Source organism: Triturus cristatus, chromosome 2_1 (genome assembly GCF_964204655.1).
Source record: "Triturus cristatus chromosome 2_1, aTriCri1.1, whole genome shotgun sequence".
NCBI classification, from domain to species: domain Eukaryota; kingdom Metazoa; phylum Chordata; class Amphibia; order Caudata; family Salamandridae; genus Triturus; species Triturus cristatus.
The window spans coordinates 890,725,121-890,746,877 of NC_140581.1; the positions used below are offsets into that span (position 1 = coordinate 890,725,121).

At 41.6% G+C, this 21,757-nt stretch overlaps 1 protein-coding gene across 3 annotated transcripts in view; it reads right to left on the bottom strand.

Annotated features, from left to right (window-relative positions):
• Positions 1-21,757, bottom strand: part of TRPM6 (transient receptor potential cation channel subfamily M member 6) — a 671,614-nt gene that overhangs the window by 179,821 nt on the left and 470,036 nt on the right. For all 3 annotated transcript variants that reach the window (XM_085633062.1, XM_085633061.1, XM_085633064.1), the window contains one exon: positions 4,488-4,620. In XM_085633062.1, coding sequence (XP_085489188.1) covers positions 4,488-4,620 — 133 coding nt within the window. The remainder of the gene's footprint in view (positions 1-4,487; positions 4,621-21,757) is intronic.

Sequence of the window (21,757 nt, forward strand, 5' to 3'; positions counted from 1 at the left end):
TCTGTGTGAGTAAGTGAGTGGGTGTATGTATAACTTTATAGCTGAGTAAATGGCTGTCTGATTGACTCTATAGGTGAGTGAGTAGGTGTTAGTAGCTCTATGAGTGACTGACAGTGTGTGAATGGCTGTATGGCTGTGTGAGTGGATATATCAGAGGCTGTATTAGTGAGTTAGTTGGTGTACGAGTGGCTGTATGGGTGACTGAGCGCATATGTGTGTAGACTAATTAATCAGTGAGTGGGTATATAAGTACTAGTATGGGCATATCAATGGTTTTGAGAATGGTAGTGTGGAAGTTACAATGGGTGTATGAAGGGTTAAATGTGGGGTGGGTGGTGCATCGGAGAATCTGTGGATGATGTCATTAGTGATGTCATTTGAGATGTCATCAGTGATGTCATCAGTGATGTCACTGAACATGTCATGAGTGATTTAATATGTGGCATCATCAAAATTGCATTGCGGGGAGGCAAGTCATAGTTAGCTCTGCTAACTATAGTGGCTGAATGTCTCAGTTTTTGTACAAGTGAAATGTCAGCCTAACTATAACGTCCCTGTAACCTTTGTTTTTTTTGGTGAATATATATATAAATATATATAAAAATAAGCATTCATGCAGTGATTGTTGTAATGAACTGTGTTTGACATTATTAAATAACAGGCAATACCAATGTATTTTATAGCCAAAGTATGTCTATGCACAGTGTCAATAATGTCATTTCCCCTTTAATGCATTCATGCTTTTGAAGTCTATCAGTATGGAAACATGTCTTCTATGTCCAATGTTAATTAGATGCACTGGCACTTTAAAAAGCGGTGTTAATGTCCAAGCATTGTCATGTGATCAAGGCCGCTTGTTCGGCCAAAACGCGTTATTGCGGACTTTGACAAATAAATCATATTTGCACCTACTAGGGTCCACGCTCATTTTTCCTGAGTCGGAGTGACAGCGAGGTGTTGAGATATATAAAATATATATATATATATATATATATATGCTGAAGAAACACTAACATGCATAGACATATAGACATATCTGCCATGTTGATGGAAGAATAAACACTGAGGCAAGTACACCGGTATTGTGCCATCATTTCAACTGAGTGTACGCAATTCCTTTATATACTTTATAATTTGTTTTATTTCATTGACTTTTGGTGTGAGGTAGTGGGTCTGTTACAATACAGTTAATATGGACTATGTGGTGATTCCCTAGCTATGACATATTATAGGATTATCTAAGAGCGACCATGGTGGAAAATGCAATGTGATGATGAGATATTTTGATGGTTTGGCCACCGGGTTTGCATTTACCAAGCAATGTCGTATTCCTGCAGGAAATGGGCCTCTTGGCCATTATTTTCTGTGTGATTTTTCACCAATATAGTTGTTCCACCAATATTGCTATGTCACAAACATTGTTTTTCAATATCATTGTGTTCTTCCCACAAACACTAATTGACATGTTGAAAATGTGAATATTATCAACCTCTATTTATTTTTTGTATAGTTCTATGGCTAGATGTGAATTACCACTATTCGGTCTCTTTTAAATGTATCCCAAGCTCTGTGACAAGTTCATAGTATTTTCTTTATGTTTTTCACTTGTGAAGTTATTTCTATGGTGGATGGGGCACTATCTGTAAATGTGGCCGTGACGAAAGACCTGTTTAGGTTGAAACGCAATGCCTGGAATAAATCATTTTGAAAGCAGTACGCTGAGTGCAATCATCTTTGCGCCCCACTGATACGTGAGATGTTGCCTTCACATTATTTACAGGGCCTGTACCCACTGCATTGCACCAGCCTCGTCAGGTGAACTGAGATTGTAAAAACGTAAGGCTTGGCAGAAAAAGGACACACTGATTGTACAACTCTCTGGATGCTAGGAAATACTATACCCAGGGTGGCTTTGAAGAGTCATAAAGAGAGTTGCAGACTATGCACCTACTGGGTGTTTGGGGAGCTGGAACCAGTACAGGGAGTTGTCCACGATCGTACCATGGCCAGACAATCCACTATGGAGGGCAAAGTGTGAGGGGAAGTCCAAAGACTTTAGCTCATGAATGAAGGCAACATTATGTGTTTACCAATTACTTCTCACAAAAAACAATGGGAGGTATAGGACATTCCACAAGCACAATGGATCAAAATCAATAATGTGTTGTCAACTGTGATGTCAACAAAAGTGAAATTGGTGATGTTATATGTGATCTCAACAGTGACATCATGAATGACATCACTGTAAAAAAAGAGTCCAAAATGCATTGACTGTTACTTGAAAAAGAGAGGTCTAAATATGCTGGCGGTTCTTAGAGGCAACAAAATACTAAGAAAGACGTGGTGGATTATGCTTGTGAATAAATAGGAGAGTAGATAAGTTTTGACTTTCTCTGTACAAATAAGCAATATATTGGCAATGAAGATACATCAAACAATGTAATTGTGCGGTGCCTAAAGAACAGTTGCAAAAGCTTTTCCGGTGATTCATGTTGGTGCCTTTTGTGAATATATCACTTTTTTAAAGAATGTGAACAACTTTTTAATATCATCAAATACAAATCTTGTTGCTATCTGCATGATGGATAAACCCTCGTGAAATGTGATACAAAGGTTACTGAATAAAGAGGTGGTAAGAAATTGCAGTAAAACTGTATATCTACGAAAACAGGGGCTCCAGGTCATTGAGATGAAATCTATCCCCAGAAGAAATTACTATAATGGTTTGCTAACTATGCATATCCCAGATTTTCTCGACTTATAGGGCTCATCCTATGCTCAAATATACTTAAGATGTCAACTGTGATATCATGTGTGAGAACATTAACAGTTCATGGCGGGGGCATGAATTATGGCCTGCACAGCTTCCCATAGCTGATGGTTTCAACAGCTTTAGTTGCAAACATCACTTTGACTACCTTTTTGAGAAAACGCATGTTGTTATTTAGAAACACACGTTAACTAGCATGAGCAAAGTTAAGCATAACACTCCTTTAACTAAATCTTGTCATTTAATAGATATACGCATATGCATTTCCAGACAATCGTTAATTGAACAGACATTATAGTTAAGACCCAAAACACACCGCACTGGCAAAGCTATTGGAAAGGACAAACAAATGTCCCTCCTTCGAATACACTGATAAAACTCATGAGATCAAAAGTTCCAATGGCATCCAATGCACAGTAAAATCAGAAAACAGAACCCCTGTAATGTCTCGATTTAAATGGGAACAAATTCAAAGGTCTGCAGGAGCCCTAATTTCACCGCAAAATGAAACCTGCTCGCCAGAGCAACAAAAAAGATCTGGGGAGCATACCTACCGTGGCCAAGGAAAAAGAATGACCCACATTATTGAGACTTTCTAACAATACAGCTGTTCCTAAATACTGTAGGGACAAATTCATGTAATAGCTTGTACTACAGCGTTCAAACAATGGTTATGAGGATATGTAATGCTAGTGCATTTACTTGAAACACCCTTGATTATCTAGGGGAATAGACAACATCAAGCAAATATCAATGATGGCATCAGTGATGGCGTCTCCTATCACATGACCATTTAATTTATCAATGAATCTGACTCCATAAATAATTGCTCTCTTTCACATGTGTAGCTGGAAGTAGAAATAGAGGCTTGTTTCACTTTCCTCTGCCCATGTCGAGCCCTTCTAGCTGCTGTAGCAAGGTACCTTAGCAAAGGGCATGGCTGAAAGTCATGTCCAAAACCCAGAAGCCATTAGGCATAGAGAAGGCTGTGCCTAGCAGACTCATGGGAAGTGCCTGGTCCAAGCCACTGTTGAAGGGTATCTTCTACCCCAAGAGCACGTTAAGAATGGCCAAAGGTCATACCCAGTATGCTGTCTGAGCAGGAGACTATGTACTTGGTTTGATTAGAGGTCACACCCTACATCAGTGGGTCCCGGGATCAAGGGCACAGTTGCAACACTGTCTGTATCCAGACTTTGCTCGGCACATCTAAACAATGAGTCCATCGGGCTCTGAGGATGGGGCAACTGGGCACAATGCATGGCCAAAGGTCCCACCCAGTGCCAAGAACTTGCTAGGTATGGACTGGTGCTGGGCCTACCTGGGTTCTGCAGTTTAGCCCAGACACGGAGCATGGGTGGAATCAATAAGAAATGGGTCATTTTCCATACTGGTGCTAAAAGTGCATACTTTAGAACCTGAGCTCCACTGCACCTGACTTGCACAATCCCTGTTTCTGATGATTAATATCTCACACATCTTAATATGTCACCTCAATACCAACTGATGGAGGCCTATTTGTAAACTGTTAAACATGGGAACCGACATCTACTAGTTTTAATGGGATCATTTAGGAAAATTAACAATTTTATTGGCAGAAGATTTGGTAGTTGAAATCCCTTAGGCTATATTGTCTGGACTGCATGAGATCCTTACACAGCTTCATTCGTTTTGTATTTTCCCACTTAATAAATTGTGCAATTAAAAGACATTATACCTCTCAGTTGTAATACGAATCCTTTCACTGTCACTGGAATTAAGGCTTTCATTCTTCTCATGGAAGTATTTCTCCACACATTGCTCCTCAAAGTCATGTAGTTTCTTCAGCTCATCATCGCTCAAGTACAGTTCTGAAAAAAAGGCACACAAGTAGGAGATATCAGAATCTCTTATTCACTTTAGTGGACGACTGTGCGCCGCGTGTGGCAGCTCTTTTTGTAATTATGGATGCTTCAGCACCTGGGGTGCATCCTAAAACTCACAATTTTCGACCCTTAAATGGCCCTTGAACTCTATTACGCTCTTTTATATCTAGAAAGTGAGTACCAGAGATATAAGAGTAGGAAACCCCTTATCTTTACTGCAGACATATCCCAGTGTAATTGATATCATTTTAGTTTGCTCGCTGTCTAAAATAGGTTTCCTATTATGTCTTAGGCAACAAAAGCAAAGCATAAGGTGTATATAATAAATGAAAATCTCAGAGATTGGAAATATCTTGCCATAGAGTCCTCTTATTTGCAGTGTCATCCCTGATCTCACTACATGACTTTAGAACCATTCCCAAGGAAGAGAAGTGGGATCATTGTGCAGGGGGATATTCTGGGAGCCATTGAGCATTTAAGATATTACATTATGCCTTCTGCTGCCCTCCAACACCTTCTTGAGGGGCCGGACACAAAAGTGTTGTAAGGTGCAACTGTTATGCATAACTCATAGACCTCTGGCATAATTAAACTTAAAGGGGCCGCCCTGCAAGGTACATGTAGCTGCCCCCCTCCGGACTCAATCAGGAGCTCTCCGGCCAGAGTACTGTGCTGAGGAGGCCCACTGGAGCTTGGGGGCCCCGCACCGTTGGGGCTGCGGGGCAGTGTTACGTCACTGTCATGGACCATGCTCTCTAGCTCTCACCAGCACCAACAATACAGAATGATATTTGCAGTCTCCTTCACACTTCACCGTCTTTCTTGTGGCTCCTTGTACCCAAGCATAAAATGGCCCTTGATGTTCTGCCTCTCTCACACAACTTCCTGCCGATGTTCAGGAGTGTTGTGCATCCCTAACTGAAAGGTCCATTCATATGGCTAGGGCTTTCTGCTGTCTCACCAGAGAGCAGTGCTGTAACTTATGGGGAAAAGCAGCAAATGTAGGGGAAGAGTCACTAACACTGGCACACCAAGACTTAACACACAGCAACATAATGAATCTTATGACTACACCAGAGCACAACCTTTAAAACCACTCAGCTCCAGCTACACAATCCAATGTTAGATCACAGCACACGTTTCCACATTTCACCCCAATGTAATCACAACTAAAGACTTTAAACCACACATTACAATATGCCATACCACTACAGGCCTTTCCAGTGTGAACTGTACTTTACACAATTCAACGCCACATCATAACATACCACACCACATCTCACTACTGCCTCCATGCAAAACCACATATACCACATCAGACTTTGAATGAAAGCATCAACTGTTTAACACCACATCTCACCCTCAAATTCCCAATTCCAAGCTATGCTGTTCATCTCATCGTTTCACACCATGCTACAGAATAACATATATCACACAACACAGTACAGTAGATAATCCAAACCCTCATTACACCATACCATACTGTCTTAAATCACACTATGAAACAGCATACTATACTACACCTAACCACTCCATATGATGTAACACCACACCATCCTAAACTACATCACTCCATATTTAACAAGTGTACCATATAACATCGCAATAAAGTACAGCATACAGCACACAAAGGTGTGCTACCTTTACATCACTGGCAGTACATTGGGAATCACAATACGTCTGAACTTTTCACATCGCTGGTATGTTTGCTACACTTACGTTAAAGAACGGGGCATGGCACCAAATCTATCATAGTTGCAAAGTGACCTAAGCCACTAGAAAATCCAGGTTTGCCCGTTCTGAGCTTGACCAATGGCTTCAGCAAAAGCATGACAACAATGAATTCAAGCGGCCTGAGTCTGCTTCAGCCTTGGACCTTGTCCCACTGCAAGATTTTGTCTTTCAGAAAGTAAACAAAGTCAGAAATGAAAACCTTTGACAGGGACAACCCCCTTCGTGTATATGACCTTCCCTGTTTTGTGGGTAAACTGAAAGTGCACCTAATTCCCAGACAACCATGAACTGATATTTTTCCACGGTGCTTTACTTTTCCTAGGCACTTTTTGCCTGAAACTTTAAAAATTATTCTATTCATATCATTGCAATTGTTGTTACTAATCAAACTTAAAACGCATTCCTCTGTGGAATTGCCTTCTGCTTGTGACATAGGGCCATATGTATCAAGCTAAATTGCGATTGCAAACGCTGAAATTCGTAGAATTTCAGCGTTTGCGATCACAATCTAGCAGTGTGCAATGTATCACACAAAAACCCACTCGCAAAATAAGGAATAGCAAGATTCGCAAAATAAGGAATAGCAAGATTTGCAATTCCCTATTTTTTATGAATGTATTTAAGGAATCGCAAATTGCGGTTCCTTAAACTTAAATGCAATGTAAGAAGCACAAAAAAAGTGTGATTTGGCCTTAAGGAATCGCAAATTACCACCAACTTCAAGTTGGTGGTAATTTGCGGTTTCCTTTAAAAAGCACTTTTTGGATTTTTTTAAAGTGCCATATGTCGCACATACATGCCCTTAGGGCATGTATGTGTGCAAAATGTTCACACATGCATATTTTAGGGGTGCAACAGGGTGTCCTCTTGGCACCCTTGCAACCTTGAAATTGCATTCTCAATTTGCGATTCTCTAATTGGTAATCGCAAATTGAGAATGTCTTCCCATTCATTTCTATGGGCCTCCTAGCCCATAGGAATGAATGGGAAGGTATTCCTCATTTGCGAATCTCAATTTGCGATTCGCAAATAAGGAATATGTAGGATTTGCGAAATTTTTAGCAAATCCTACATACATTGCATTTTGCGATTTTCTAATTGCGATTCGCAAAAAATCGCAATTAGAGATTCGCAAAATTCGTTTTTTATGCATATGGCCCATAGATACTAAGGTTAGAAGAGTTTCACTGAGAGTTGTGTTGAGACCTAAACATGGTGTGTTTATTAAGTTGGCAAAGGTCCCTGTTCATAAATTATTAGCACACATTCTGACAATTTCCAACTTTAATTAGACTGCATCACACAGGACAATCCACCACCTCAATCCTTCATATCACACTTCACATATCACACCATACAACAACAAACATATCTTCATTAGACAAAACTATTGAAAACCAGACCATTCTTTTTGGAGACTGAACTTTTTTGATGTCTTTAGATGTCTATGTTTTAAGGAATACTAACAGGACCTCAAAAAGTAAGGTGGGGATGTCATTATTCCCGGGTTATGTTATTTAAATAATCTTTTTACAGATTCATACTCAGTTCCAACATTTGATTTTTCAGTTTCACAGCAATGTTCTTGATAGTTTGTGTGTAGCATGGTTTGTAATCATTCTCAGTCCTTTGTACCACTTGCGTTGCCATTTGAAATGGCAACAATGATTGAACTTTATCTCATAGATAAAATACAGGAAAAGATTATTTGAAGTAATACCATATCTTACCTCCTCACTGACAATGATCATTTGAGAGAGAAGAGACTGTGGGAAATGGGCGGGGGTGCCTAGTCTTAGATCTGTAAAGGGGTCATTACTGGAGTCTGTAAATGCTCTTTCATTGCACCCCACCCTTGATTAATCAAACTTTATCAACCATGGCTGTCTTGAGGATCATTAGGTACAGTAGGTCTAATCTTAAAAGCCATGACACAAATCCCCAAAAGTCCATCTGAGGTAGGGAACTAGAGGCATGGGCGCCTCAAGGGTGGGCCAGCCTCCAACACAATTCTTTTCACGTAAGCCCACCCGAGTCCACTGCGTGAGAGCACCCAGAGATCTCTACCCGGGGCTACTTCACAGTTTCCATCTACTAGCTTTTAACCGTCTCTCTCACAGCTTTTTGACACCTACACAAAAGTTGACAGGATGTCCTCACACAACTACCATGGCATGGAGTGTAATGGAACTAGCACCCCAAACACCACTAAAGTGTCAACATGTTTCTACCAAGGCAGCTCCTAAAAGTCCACGGCATTCCTCAGGAATACTTGCAACCGCCGTTGCTCTCAGGTCCTCTGGTCGCCCAAGCTAAGGGTCAACTGAACCCCCAGAAGGAAGGTCTGAGCAACCCTTGTAGTCACACTTACACCAAGGAGCATTCTGCTCAGTTAGGATAGGATAGGATAGGATATATGTTTTTAAAGCGCTCTAATACCGTGGCGTCTTGGCGCTGGTGTGAGTAAAAGTGTTACAACCTGTATTGCAGGCCTATGTTATGACAAACAGCCAGGTCATTAATTCTTTCCTAAATGCTTGTCTATTTGATTGAAATCGCATGGCTGTTGGCAGTTTATTCCACAGCTTCGCTGCGCAGTGAGAGAAAGCTCTTCCACCCCATCTCACTCTCCTAATCCTATCGATATGGAGACGACCCAACGTGCTGGATCTTAATGAACGAACCGGAGTGTAGGGTCTGAACAATTTTTGAATAGCCTTGGCTCCCCCACCATAGAATGCTTTGTGGACCAGGCATGAAGCCTTAAAGTCCACCCGCTGCTGAATGGGAAGCCAGTGAAGGGATCTGATTCCAGCGGAAGGTGATTAGCCTCTTGGTATATTTAAGAGTAATCTTACGGCGGCATTCTGCAGTGACTGTAACCTACTCATCTGGAGTTTATTGATCCCCGGAAGCAGGCCATTGCAGTAATCTAACTTAGATAGCAGAAGAGCCACTACCACTGTCTTTTGTAATTCTTTCCCGATGAAGGGAAATATCTTTTTCTGAGTTTCAATTAAAAAAAACAGGAAGAGGTGAGATTATTTACCTGAGCGGAGAAATTTAATTGACAATCAAAAATAACTCCTAGGTTTCTAACCTTAGAGGCCGGACTGGGGCATTCTCCTGCTCTCATTGGCCACCAAGAAACATTCCACTGGGGTTGCCCCTGGCCAAACTCAATGACCTCCGTCTTATCCGTATTAATTTTTAGGAAGCTATGGTTCATCCAGGTCATAATCTCCTCAAGACAGGTATAAAACCTGATAGCTGTGTCTTCAGGCTGTTTGGCTATCGAGATTATGAGCTGGGAGTCATCTGCATATCACACTAAAGCAAAACCATGCTTCCTAATGAGTCTGGCCAGGGGCAGCACATAGATATTGAACATCGTTGGTGACAATGCTGATCCCTAGGGAACCCCACAGGGTAGATAGAAGCTGTCTGACTGCATACCCTCCCAGTACAGGCTCTGCTCTCTCCCCTCCGAAAATGAGGATAGGAGGGACAAAGCCGGACCCCCAATCCCTACCTCCCGCAGCCGCTGCACTAACACTGTGTGACTCACGGTGTCGAAGGCTGCCGACAAATCAAGTAATACAAGAACTGCTTTACCCCCGCTATCAACTGTTCTCCGAATCTCCTCAGCTGCTACAATTAATGCTGATTCGGTCGAATGGTTAGATCGAAAACCGTGCTGAGTCAGGTCCAGTAAATCATTAGTATCCAGGTATTCTGTCAGTATCTTATTCATTGATTTCTCTAAGATTTTGGCCGCTATAGGCAGACTGCCAATCAGTCGATAGTTCTTAGGCTCCATAGGATCTAAGGTAGGCTTTTTTAAGAATAGGTCTAATCGTAGCATTCTTCCAGCAAACTGGATAGCTACCTGACTCCAAGACTTGATTTATTAGCGGAGCCAGTTCGTCGCCGATTCTGCTAGCGGCCCGATGCATCACCGTGGCCGGGCAAGGGTCTTTAGGTGATCCAGATTTTATAGAGAGGAGGAGTTTACAAACCTCATCTTTAGTGATTGCTGGAAAACTAGTTAACTCCACATCTAATGGATCTGCCTCCATTTGTGGTAGATCTAACTTGTCTGGGGCCCTTCTAACTTCCAGAAGGTTATCATAGATAATTTGGACTTTATTCTGGAAAAATGTGGCTAATTTATTACACATAGTTTGATTCGGATGGAAGATGCTTGCCTGCTGTGATTTAGAAAGCAGATTTACCATTCTAAAAAGCTCCCTAGAAGAATTACCAGCTTCCTCAATGTTAGTGGTATAGAATGATTTTTTTGCGGCAATAATTGCCTCTTTATACTGTTGGAGAGCAAGATTATAGTTTATTTTCTTGTCATTACCATAATCTTGCCTCCACTGACGCTCAGCAGCTCGACACTTTACTTTTAAACCCTTCAATTGTGGGTTCTACCAAGGAGACGAGGGCTTAAGTCTCCTGACTGTTGACCATTTTTCTGGGGCCACATGGTCAGCCGCTGTCCGGAGCCATTTATTGAACTCAGAGACTGCCTCATTATTATTATTAGACAGCGACAGGGGGACTTGGCCAAGGGCTACTTTCAGATCTTCAGCTTGAACTTTGTTCCAGCGTCTGGACTTTACCTTAGTTGGTTTTGCTTGTGTTTGCTGAATTAACAGCGAAACCCTGATATTGGAGTAGATTGCATCGTGGTCCGTCCATGGAAGGGGTACGACTCTTGACATGAGCGTCTCAGTATTATTAGAAAAGACGCCATCTAAAATATGACCAGCCTGATGGGTGGGTTCTAAAACTAACTGGGTAAAACCAAAAGTTGCCCGGTTATCTAATAGTCTGCCAGTGTCTAAGTTATCAGTGAGTTCCAGGTGATAGTTAAAGTCGCCGAGAATGATAAAAGGATGGGAATCTATATAGGATTCTAAATGGGTCATTAAAGTCTGTGAAAATAAGGCCCTAGGTCCAGGAGGACGATAAATTAAAAGTCCCTGGATATTCAAAGTATTATTGATATTAATGGTGAAATGTAAGGCTTCTGCCGGCAGATCCCTAATGGTATCTACCCGCAGTTTTAAGTGCTCCCTATGAATAATCGCTATGCCCCCACCTCTACCCTCCTTCCTGTCCTGAGAAGTAACTGCGTAGCCCTTTGGCAGGACTATGTTCCAGTCTGGGCTTGAGGCGTTGTCTGTCCATGTCTCGGTGAGAAAAATTAAATCCGTATTCGTACTTTGAATCAAGTCTTCTATCTGGTATTTATGTTTTCCCAAAGATCATACGTTTACCAAGACACATTGCAAATACTGTTCCTGAACTAATTTGGGATTTCTATCCTCATCTTGCCTGGACAGATTACCGGGTTGATTTCCCATGTCTCTGTCCTTCAAGGCCTCCAACCTCTCAGCAATTGAACATCTCAGTCGCAAGGAGCAGTTAGGGCAGACAAGCTTGTCTGGATTATTATCGTACAGGGCCATGTCATGTAGTTTGCATGACTCTGAATCTAGGACCAACAGCTGTTGTCTACTATATGTCCCGGGGGTCCCACGACCAGGGGTTCTGGCGCTGGTCGCGTTCCGGGTGCAGACGGGCTTGCCTTTGGCGTGCCAATGCGCGCCCCAGCGCGTTTTGTATAGTTTCCGGTGTTGGAAAGAACTAGCGCGTCAAACCCTGTGCGATGCGGACCTGCTAACATCCGGGTTCCGCCAGGGCCGAGCGCGAGGTGAAGAGCTAATGAGTGGGAGTGGCCAGGTAAGGGGTAAAAACAATATGTGATCAAGTTGATTTTAAAAACCAAGCAGCAATAATGTGCAAAAAGGCAAAAGGGAGATAGCAGCAGAATTTGCGTGATAACAGGCGGCAGCAGTCACAGTCAGCAGACAGCAAATACTCACAGCCTAGTGTGTGCAGCATTGTCTGGAGGAAGAGCTGTTAACACTAGGCTAACTGAGAGGAATGCACCTTGGTGTAATTGTTACTACAGGGGCTCCTGGGGCCTTCATGGGGTTCAGTTGACCCTTAGCCTAGGTAACCAGAGGACCAGAGAGCAACGGTGGGCGCAAATATAGTTTTTTCTGGAATGAAAGGTGTATGCAAGTGGTGTGTACTTGGATAGGAATCCCGTGCATGTCCTGATTAATGATGTGGACTCTTAGGAGCCATTTTTAGGTCGAGCCTAGACAGCGCATGTGCTGTCACAAGACCTGAAGTAAACAGAATATGGAGGGTAATCCCGCCAGCCGCTGGGCATTGGTTCATTCAGGTTTTGCTGTGCTCTCCTGACTCATTATTGGGTGGCGTTCCGAAACGTCACATCCGTTTTAAGGCAAGCAGCACAGACCAACTACAGCTTAGTTACGCTGTAGGTCTGTATCTGCTTCGCATAGGGACTACTTTGATCCTTTTAAATTGCTGTGGCGCACACTTCTCAGGCCACCAGCTGATAAGTTTAATATGCATGGCGCACGTTTTCATTATTCATTTCTTATTACCATGTTGCCCGCTTCATGGGCCGCCATGCGTCTAACTTATGTGCATGGGCATCCTGATTTCTTTCAGCACAGCACCGCTTTCATATATTTCCGGAAGCCGTTTCTGTTTCACTTCATATCTTAGTTACATAGATGGGAGCCTAGGCTTCAACGTGTGCTTAAAGTCTGGAATCAATAAAAGGAAATGTGATTTCATGTATTCAGTGTAAAGTAAGTCCACTATTTAATGTAACGCTATTTCTTTGAAATACCAAAAGGTGGGAGCAGAGGGTTTCGAACCCACGCCTTCAGAAAAACTGTAGACTAATTGTAGCGCCTTAGACCGTTTGGCCACATTATAACACGAGTAGATGGTCTTCCATTTGCTAATGGGTCTGCCCTCTAGTTGACTGCCAGCAGTCTAGCTTTCCACAGAGCCAAACGTTATTTCACTATTGAGGCCGCAAAATGACCCAGTAAATGCTGTTGGAACTGTCTCCCCTTGGACTGCGAGTGCAAAGCCATGGCATGCGCCTGCCACTGTTCAACCACAAACATGCAGCGCCTGCACTGTCAAAGCTTGTGCAAACTTCCATAATACATCAAAGCACACCTCCACAATCTGCAGCCTCGCGGCGCTATGAACTATCTGATCCCTTGTGTGCATCTGGCATCACGTTTACCATTAAAACCAGCAACTCAAAATGATTGTCTCTAGTCACGCCAACAACATGTAGAAACCTTAAATGAGAAGAAGAACTGATGTTTAGTAGCTAATTCTAAATTGATTGACTTGGGAGCAAGATGTAAGCAGTTCCAATCCTTGGTTTTCGGACACCAAATTTTGTGAACTTTTTCAAGCGCCTAAAATTCGTGTTGCAGTACGCAGATTGTTCACTGCTACAATGATACTTAAGCATCTCCTGGCCATAAAAAATGTTATTTGAGTCAAGGCATTTTGGCATTGGATACACCTAGAGCCTGGGTGGTAATGGAAAAAACTTTGATATCTGGGGGAACAGCTAAATGCGCCTATAATATTGTCAAACATATGCCTAGGAGAAAGCAAATCGACTGGTAGATTCTCCGTCACATTTAGCACGACCTCCGCAAATCCTAGCGTTTTTCATTACACATATCTCTCGACCAGGGGCTGTGTTACCCTGATCCAGTGGGAATAATTCATCCAGTCCTGGTTTTTCATTTGCTTTTATGTGTTATTTTGGGCAGTTTTATATAGCGCAAACTCGACCCAAAGGTATTGGACGCTTTAGTTGAGCATCAGTTACATTACACAATGACACATTCATTTTTTGGCAGGAACGGGATTAAGGGATTTGCACAGAATCACAAGATGTTGAGCTGACGCCGAGACTCGAATCTGGTTCTCCAGCTCCAAAGTCGTTAGCTCTGGCCGTTACACCACCTCCTCTCCCTGTAGTTCTGATAATTGCATTATACAACCAGGAGTAGTACTACCAAATTGCAAAGCATTAACACCGACTGGACAAGCAGCTCACACATCGAACTGAGATTCTTCAGCCCACTGGTCTTAGGCAGCTTCAACAATCACAGAACCTTTTTATCTTTTTGCCGCTCATTTGTTTGTCGTTGCTAATCTGCCTTAAACCATGCAGGGGTTTCTGACAATCATCTGAGTTTAGGGAGAGTAATTAGAGGCAGGGAAAATGAGCGAAAATCAGAAATGATGTTGCATACTGTGATCTCCAACATGGAGGGTGCTCTTCTCAAGGATAGTGCCCGGCGCGACCACTATTGAATCCAGGCTCTAGGAAAGCAGCAAATGAGCGAGTTGGAATAGATATCCGAGGATGTCATTACTCAGCCAGAAAACCAGCTGCGAGCCTTCAATGAAGGGGCAGGAAATAGGATCTGAGTGGCATGTAAAATAAGCATTTGCAATGCACTAGGGCTCGTATTTGAGCTATTGGCATTGTAAATGACAATGCCTTTTGTTTATGCGTTTTGAAAACCTGCAAGCGGTCCGTAAACAGGCCCTGTGTACTTTGTTGCTTAAGAGAAGCAAAGTTGGCAGTAACTGCGCCTCTTCTACTGCCAGCCTTGCTTCTCTTAAGCAACGACTATAAATAAGTACAAAGTGTGTGTTTACGCACCGCTTGCAGGTTTTCAAAACACATTAATAAAAGGCATTGTCACTTACAATGCCAATAGCTCAAACTCTCGCAAATGCGAGATCTATTGCATTGCAAATACTTGTTGTAGATTGTCTACACTTTAGTGGTGTTGGGGTACTAGTTACCCAACATCGCACCCCTAGTATTAATACCAAGTGATACTCTGCCAAGTAAAAGCCATAGCGGTTTAACACATTGGTTTTTAACCTGCTTAGTGGATCACTAGCTCCATAAGAGCTTAGAAAGTGCCTCCTTGAGTCCAAGGTGTAGGCCCGCTCTCCATCAGACCAAGGTTTTGGAGAGGGTGGGATTGTCTAATGATGAAGTATGACACCTACCTGGGGGCATATGTACAATGAACTGGTGAAGCGCGGTTTAGCTCCAAAATTGCTCATCCAGAATGGGGATATGTAACTCCTATGTGTGCTGCATTGTGCAGCACACATAGAAGTTGCAAATCGTTATTTTTTTAATGATTGTTTATGTGCAGAAAGGCACAATTATCTGCAGATAAACAACCATTCATGGTGATTTGCTGTTTCTATGTGGGCTGCACAATGCAGCCCACATAGCAACAGCAAAAATGAGGGGATATTCACCATGTTAAGACCATAGTTTTTTTGGTTTTAATTTTGGCGCTGCCCCATATTTACGGCACCCTTGTAAATAGGGGCCAGCATCAAAATCCATTGATGATGCCATGGAACGCCAACCGCAACACCCATTGCCCACCCCTTTCACGCTAAGTGTAGTGTGAAAGGGTGCCTTATTTACAAGACGGAGTTAAGCCACGTTAAGTGGCTTAACACTCCTGTAAGAAAGGCGATGGACTTAACGCCACCAGAAAGTCTTAAAAAGTGATGTTCTGGTGGCATTAAGATGTACATATGCCCCAAGGTAGGTGTGTGAGGGCATCCTGTCAACTTTTGTGTAGGTGTCAAAAAGCTGTGAGACAGACGATAAAGGCAAGTAGATAGAAACTGTGACGCAACCCCGGGTAGAGTTCTCCGGGTGTTCTGCTAATGTTAAAAGCACCTTCTCTGTAAATTGTTTCTTAGGAGCTGTGGGTAAGGAGCGAATCGCCAAGGATTATTAGCTCCCAGGCACTTAATTGAGAATTTCAACACAGGAGATGAGCTTTCAAGATTCAGATGAGTCCAGATTTCTAACTAGACCATTACGCGCGAGCAGCGAGCATACAAAAACAGCAGCCAAGATCTTAAAAAACAAGCCAGATCCTGAAGACGTACAGCAAAGAAAGTCACCACGTAGCACTCTCGTTTTCTTAATGCAAAGGAAAAATGTGGTCTAACACATTTGCCTCCTTGAACTTCTTTAAGACGGGCAGACTAGTTTCATGAAGCGTTTTGCGACAGAAAGACACATGCCGGTGTTACTAACATTTTCGAGTCTAGACAACATCAGCCCCTGTCAGCAAATTACCAGCGGAAATATCTTCCCTCTGTAAGTCGGCAAGATGTTCTAGTGATGTAAATCAAAGAAGCGATTGGCATATGTTAATGCGAAAGGCGTTTCTGGGATTTGGCCCTCAGATGCCTGCTTGTCTCTACGATGCTTGGTAATCATATGACATTAAGTTCGTTTTAAAGTAATTCAGTCATAAGAAGTATAACTGCCGATAGCCGCCAGATGGCAGTACGGGATCATGAGTACAGTAAATATTATACATTTTCGAGTGCAGAAAGTAATTTCACAACTGGTGGGTGGCACTTATCTACTGTTTAAAGCAAACCTAAATGTATGTATCTTACATTATGTAACGAAAGATATGGCAGGGACATCAGTTTGGCAACTGTAGGGAATGGGGCACAATCGTCCATGTCCATTTTAATTGAGCTAGTGTCCTATTTTGGTGATGAGAATTCCGACTGCGCGTGGGGACGTGCCGCCCTAAAACGTGCTCATGGACATGTTCATTTTCATCTAAGAAATAAAGAAGTTTTTGTAAAGCGAATAGGTCTGCTGTTACCAAGCAGACATTTTTAAATTGCATTTTTTGGAAGCATATCGCACATATGCAATAGGACTTAAGGGCATGATTACGATCTTGGCGGACAGGGTTACTCAGTGGTCGAAGCAGGTGGGATCAGCAGGGCATGGCATGCCCCTAGTTTGTAAATTGAATAGAATCCGTTCCCCAACTTTTTTGTTGTAAAATTGCATCCCAGGATGGCAGAAATAGCCAAGGCCTATAGATAAGGCTCAGCCGTTCTTGGCCGTTCGGGACTGGCGGGGTGGGCAGAGAAGGAAAAGGACTGTCCTTTTAGGTTTTGTCTAGGCAATACTTGCGCTGTCTCTCCGAGACACGCTGTGTACAGGATATGGGCTTGAAAAAACGCCCATCTTTTTCATTGGCTCCGCATGCTGTCTTACCTAAATTCTTGCTTTTCATTGGTTAATATGGTTAGTAGTCCCTCCTTTTCTACTTTTGTAACCTTCCATGATGACTGCCCCTTATACATGTGCTGTTCCTCTTCATGTTAATTTATGGGACTTGGAGAGCACTCTTTTCTTTTCATTGGCCTGCGAGTGTGTTATCTTTACTTTGGGCAAGCTAAAACGTTACCAACAGAATCATTAACCAGTGCTTCTGCTTCAGTCCTTCTGCACACGCTTTATGCTGATGGTATTTTTTGTTTATTTAAACTTTTACTGACTTTGCACAATGTACATTTTTTTTTTGTTTTTGTTGCTCCCCGTCAGTTCCTTTGCAGCTCCCAACTGCTCCTGCTGGATATTTTGTTTTTAGTTTATTGGCATTCCTGCAATTGTGATCGATAGTCATGTATTTACATTCTATTTCTAATTTTTAAAGGCACTACTTACGCCAAGTATGGAACCTGGTTACCCAGGTCCAAAGTCCTGTGTAGGTTAAGCCACAGCCTCTCTCCTGCTTGTTTACGTTTACTTTTGCTTTTGCTTGGTAAGCTCTCCATTTGTAATATTAGTTGTGTGCAGCAGGTGGCAACATTGTATTACTTATTTTCCTTGTTATGGCAAAGCAGCCAAAAGTTACAAAGCCTTCAGGCTGGAGCCTTTTTAAGACACCATTAACAGTTCCCGCGTTACTGTTATGTTAGATGGTTATAGGAAAATAACCATGCCTTGTTATTTTCAGGTACCTCGTGATTTGGGCATACTGGAACATATACCTATCAGCCTAGCACCGTTTAACAGGTGCATATTGTTTATTCAGTTACCTGATTTAAGGCTGTATTTAGCAACCCAGGAGTAGACGTTCTTAAACAACAATGACCTCTAGACAAAATCTTTATCAGCATGTCTACAGATAATAGTGTTGCTAAATGGTAGACATGTTGAATTGTGTGCCAAGTTCAGTGTCAGATAGCTGGCTTGCGAATGATCTCTCATGTTTTTAGTCTTCCGGGTTCTGCTCCTTCTTTTATGTCCTCTGTACGCACACAGCATTTTGGCATTTGTTTCTTTCTAAGCTGTGCACCTGAGCTGGATGTCCAAGAACATGTTAGTCAGGTGTTCACCCTACTTATAGCGCACAATTGTCATTTTGATTAGCTATGCGGTGTTCCAATTTTTGGTGTCATGTTTTCATTTAACCACTGAAACAATCTTCAACAGTGTTCACTTCGCTCATGAGAAGTGAGAATCCCAAATACATGTAATCGTTCACTATATTTTTACAAGTCCCTTGTCACATATTATTAAGCTTCAGCTTTTGAAAACGTGTAAATGTAGTGAGTAGAAACTTATACGTTTTTATAGGATCACTTTAATTTTTTCTTCTACCATTCTCTTTAGTATAGTGCAGGTGTAATGTTGCAAACACACATCATAAGTAAATTACTAATAATAGAGCTAAAAAAACAAGTCCAGATTAATTTAACAAAAGGTAAAGAGACAATCAACCACTTTATATCCCATGACATAAAAGACATGGTGTGCACAGCTCATCCAAATCCACACATAATTCTACCACACACAGCACATCTGAATATCTCATAATTCAATACCACACTATTCAACTATACATAATTCCACTCCACAACATTCCATGCCACATAATTACAATCCTTATTCCACAACACATAATAGCACTACAAGCAAATTATTATCACTCCAAATCACATAATTACACTCCACACAACACAATTCAACTCCAAACAATTCAACTACACATAATTCCACTTCAACCTACATAATTCCACTTATTGCCACATATTTACACTCAATTCCAAAACACATAATTCTACTCCACAAAATACAACTCCACAACATGCCGCATAATTCCACTCCACACAATTATACACACCATGACACATAATTCAACACAACGCCACAAAATTCCACAATTGAGCCCAACACAATTCGCCACACAACATAAGTACACTGCACATAACAGCACTCAACACCACATAATTCAACTCCACATAATTACACTCTACTCCATACCATATAAATACACTCCACATAAATCCAGCCTATGCCACATAGCAACACTCTACATAAATACACTCCACACCATGCCACATAATACCACTCAACATATTTTTCACTCAATCCCACAAACTTATACCCCACATAATTCACCTCTACACATTTACATTCCACACCACATAATCCAACAAACCACATAATTCAACTCAGAAACACAATTACACAACACACCACATACATCCAATCCACACCACAAAATTCCACATCATGCCACAAAATTCAATAGCACACCACATAAGTAAACTCCACTACATACCACTCCACAACACAAAATACCATTCCACTCCATGGCACACAATCCCACTGCACATAATTCCAGTACACTCAATATCACATAATTACTATTCACATAGTTCCACTGCACACCCTGCCTCATTATTCCATGGTTGAAGTGTTGGTAGCCAATTGAATTTCAGAGTCCACTGAAAGGATCCACGTCCCTAGATAGCTATATTTTTTTTAACCTTGAATATCTCTAAAACTACTAAAGGGATCTCCACCAAGTCACAAAAAGCATGCTTTCTGGACCAATATCTAGCTTTCTGGCAAATTTGCTGTCATTCCGTTCAGTTGTTCGGGCTGTAGTTGTGTTCAAAATCCCTATGGGAAAATGCATGGGGAAACACGTTTTGGGACCCCCTTTTTTTCTCGGCCCACACTTGACGGCTCGCCCCGAAACGTTCCACACAACAGCTAAACCGACTAAAGTATACATTTTGAAAATTTTCTTGAAAAAGATTAGTCAAGCAGCGCCAAAGTTATTGGCAAAACAAAAAATGCTCCTCCTATGAAAACTTTATTCCCATGGGAAGCGGGATCAAGACTGGTTTGCATATGGCTGGGTCCAAACTGTGGTGGCATGGTGAGCAAAAAAATGATCGCTTTAGGACGGGATCTCTGAACTGGGGGTGAACTTTTGACATTGTTTAGCATTCCGTCCATCAACAGTTCTCTTTGCAGTTGGCCCTCCAACTGGGACAGGGATGCCCAGGCGTGGGTCCTGTGTTTGCCATGCCACTGGATTCAGGCTACCCTGGCTGATGAGCGGTGATACCCCATAACTGGTCCTGAGATGCTTGTTTACAGTCCAGGGAGTCAATATAAGACAATGGGGTAACCCAGTTGCATGCAGAACCTGGGGATTTATGCTTTAAGGGAAAGTGGTTCTGCCACTTATTAGCTTCAAAAGAGCCTAAAACTAAAATTCAATTAGTGTCCTTCTCTGTTGATAGGACTGCCCTTTAATGACACATTTTACATATTTTAGTTACATCCAAACCAAAAGTTAAAAAAGGAGAAGAAATCATGTATTGCTTTGAAAGTTTCTAGAAAATTTATATGAATTGTGTATTCAAAAGGAACGAATATAAGCACACACAGATAAACACTATACAATTACATATAAAGTGAATAACGTAAAGTGAATACAGAATACATTATACGAAAAGACACATCAATATAAATCAAAAACCACATTTAGACAAAGTGTAGAGTATTTTGTATATGTATCGGCCCAGTTTCGAATTTAATCTAATTATTCCATTGTTCCGGGTGATCATTCGCACTTGATAGTTAGCGTCGACGTTTCAACCCCAAGGACTATTGCGATAGTTAAATCATCTAGGTGGGGGTCTTCTTCAGGACTAAAAACAATCTGTGTGTGGCCTTGATGGAGCAGGGTTTTTACTCAAAAACCAAATATCTGTTTCATTTTCGTATGTTATAACTAAAAGTACTACAGATTAATTATTAATGACTAAAAGTTTGTCAAATGTTTACTAATCAACCTTATTAACAAGAGAATTACACGTGGGAATGCTATTGCATGGCTAAATGACAAGCGAACTAAGCTGGTGAGCAGACTGACAGAAAACGATGTTGCTTACGTGATGTTATGGTGTTTTGCGCTTATAATTAATATGCATTAATGGCTTCTGATGTCGCAAATGGCTAGATAAATACACAATTGAACATAAACAGGGTTTAGGCTTCAATCAGTAAGGCCACGCCTCATATCATAAGTAACAACAAGAATACCAGTACTGATATTAGACTTTCAATCCACTTTTTTTATGTGGGAACATTTTGAAAGGCAACAAAATGAACAACGACCACTTTTTCAGTCGATTTAATCAATCAATTTTGTATATTTTTCTTTATATTCGCCATGAAATCATGGTGTATTTACAAGACTTAATTTGAACAAATAGCACAAATTGATAACTGTACATATATAGACAAACTTATTTTATACTCCTTATTTAC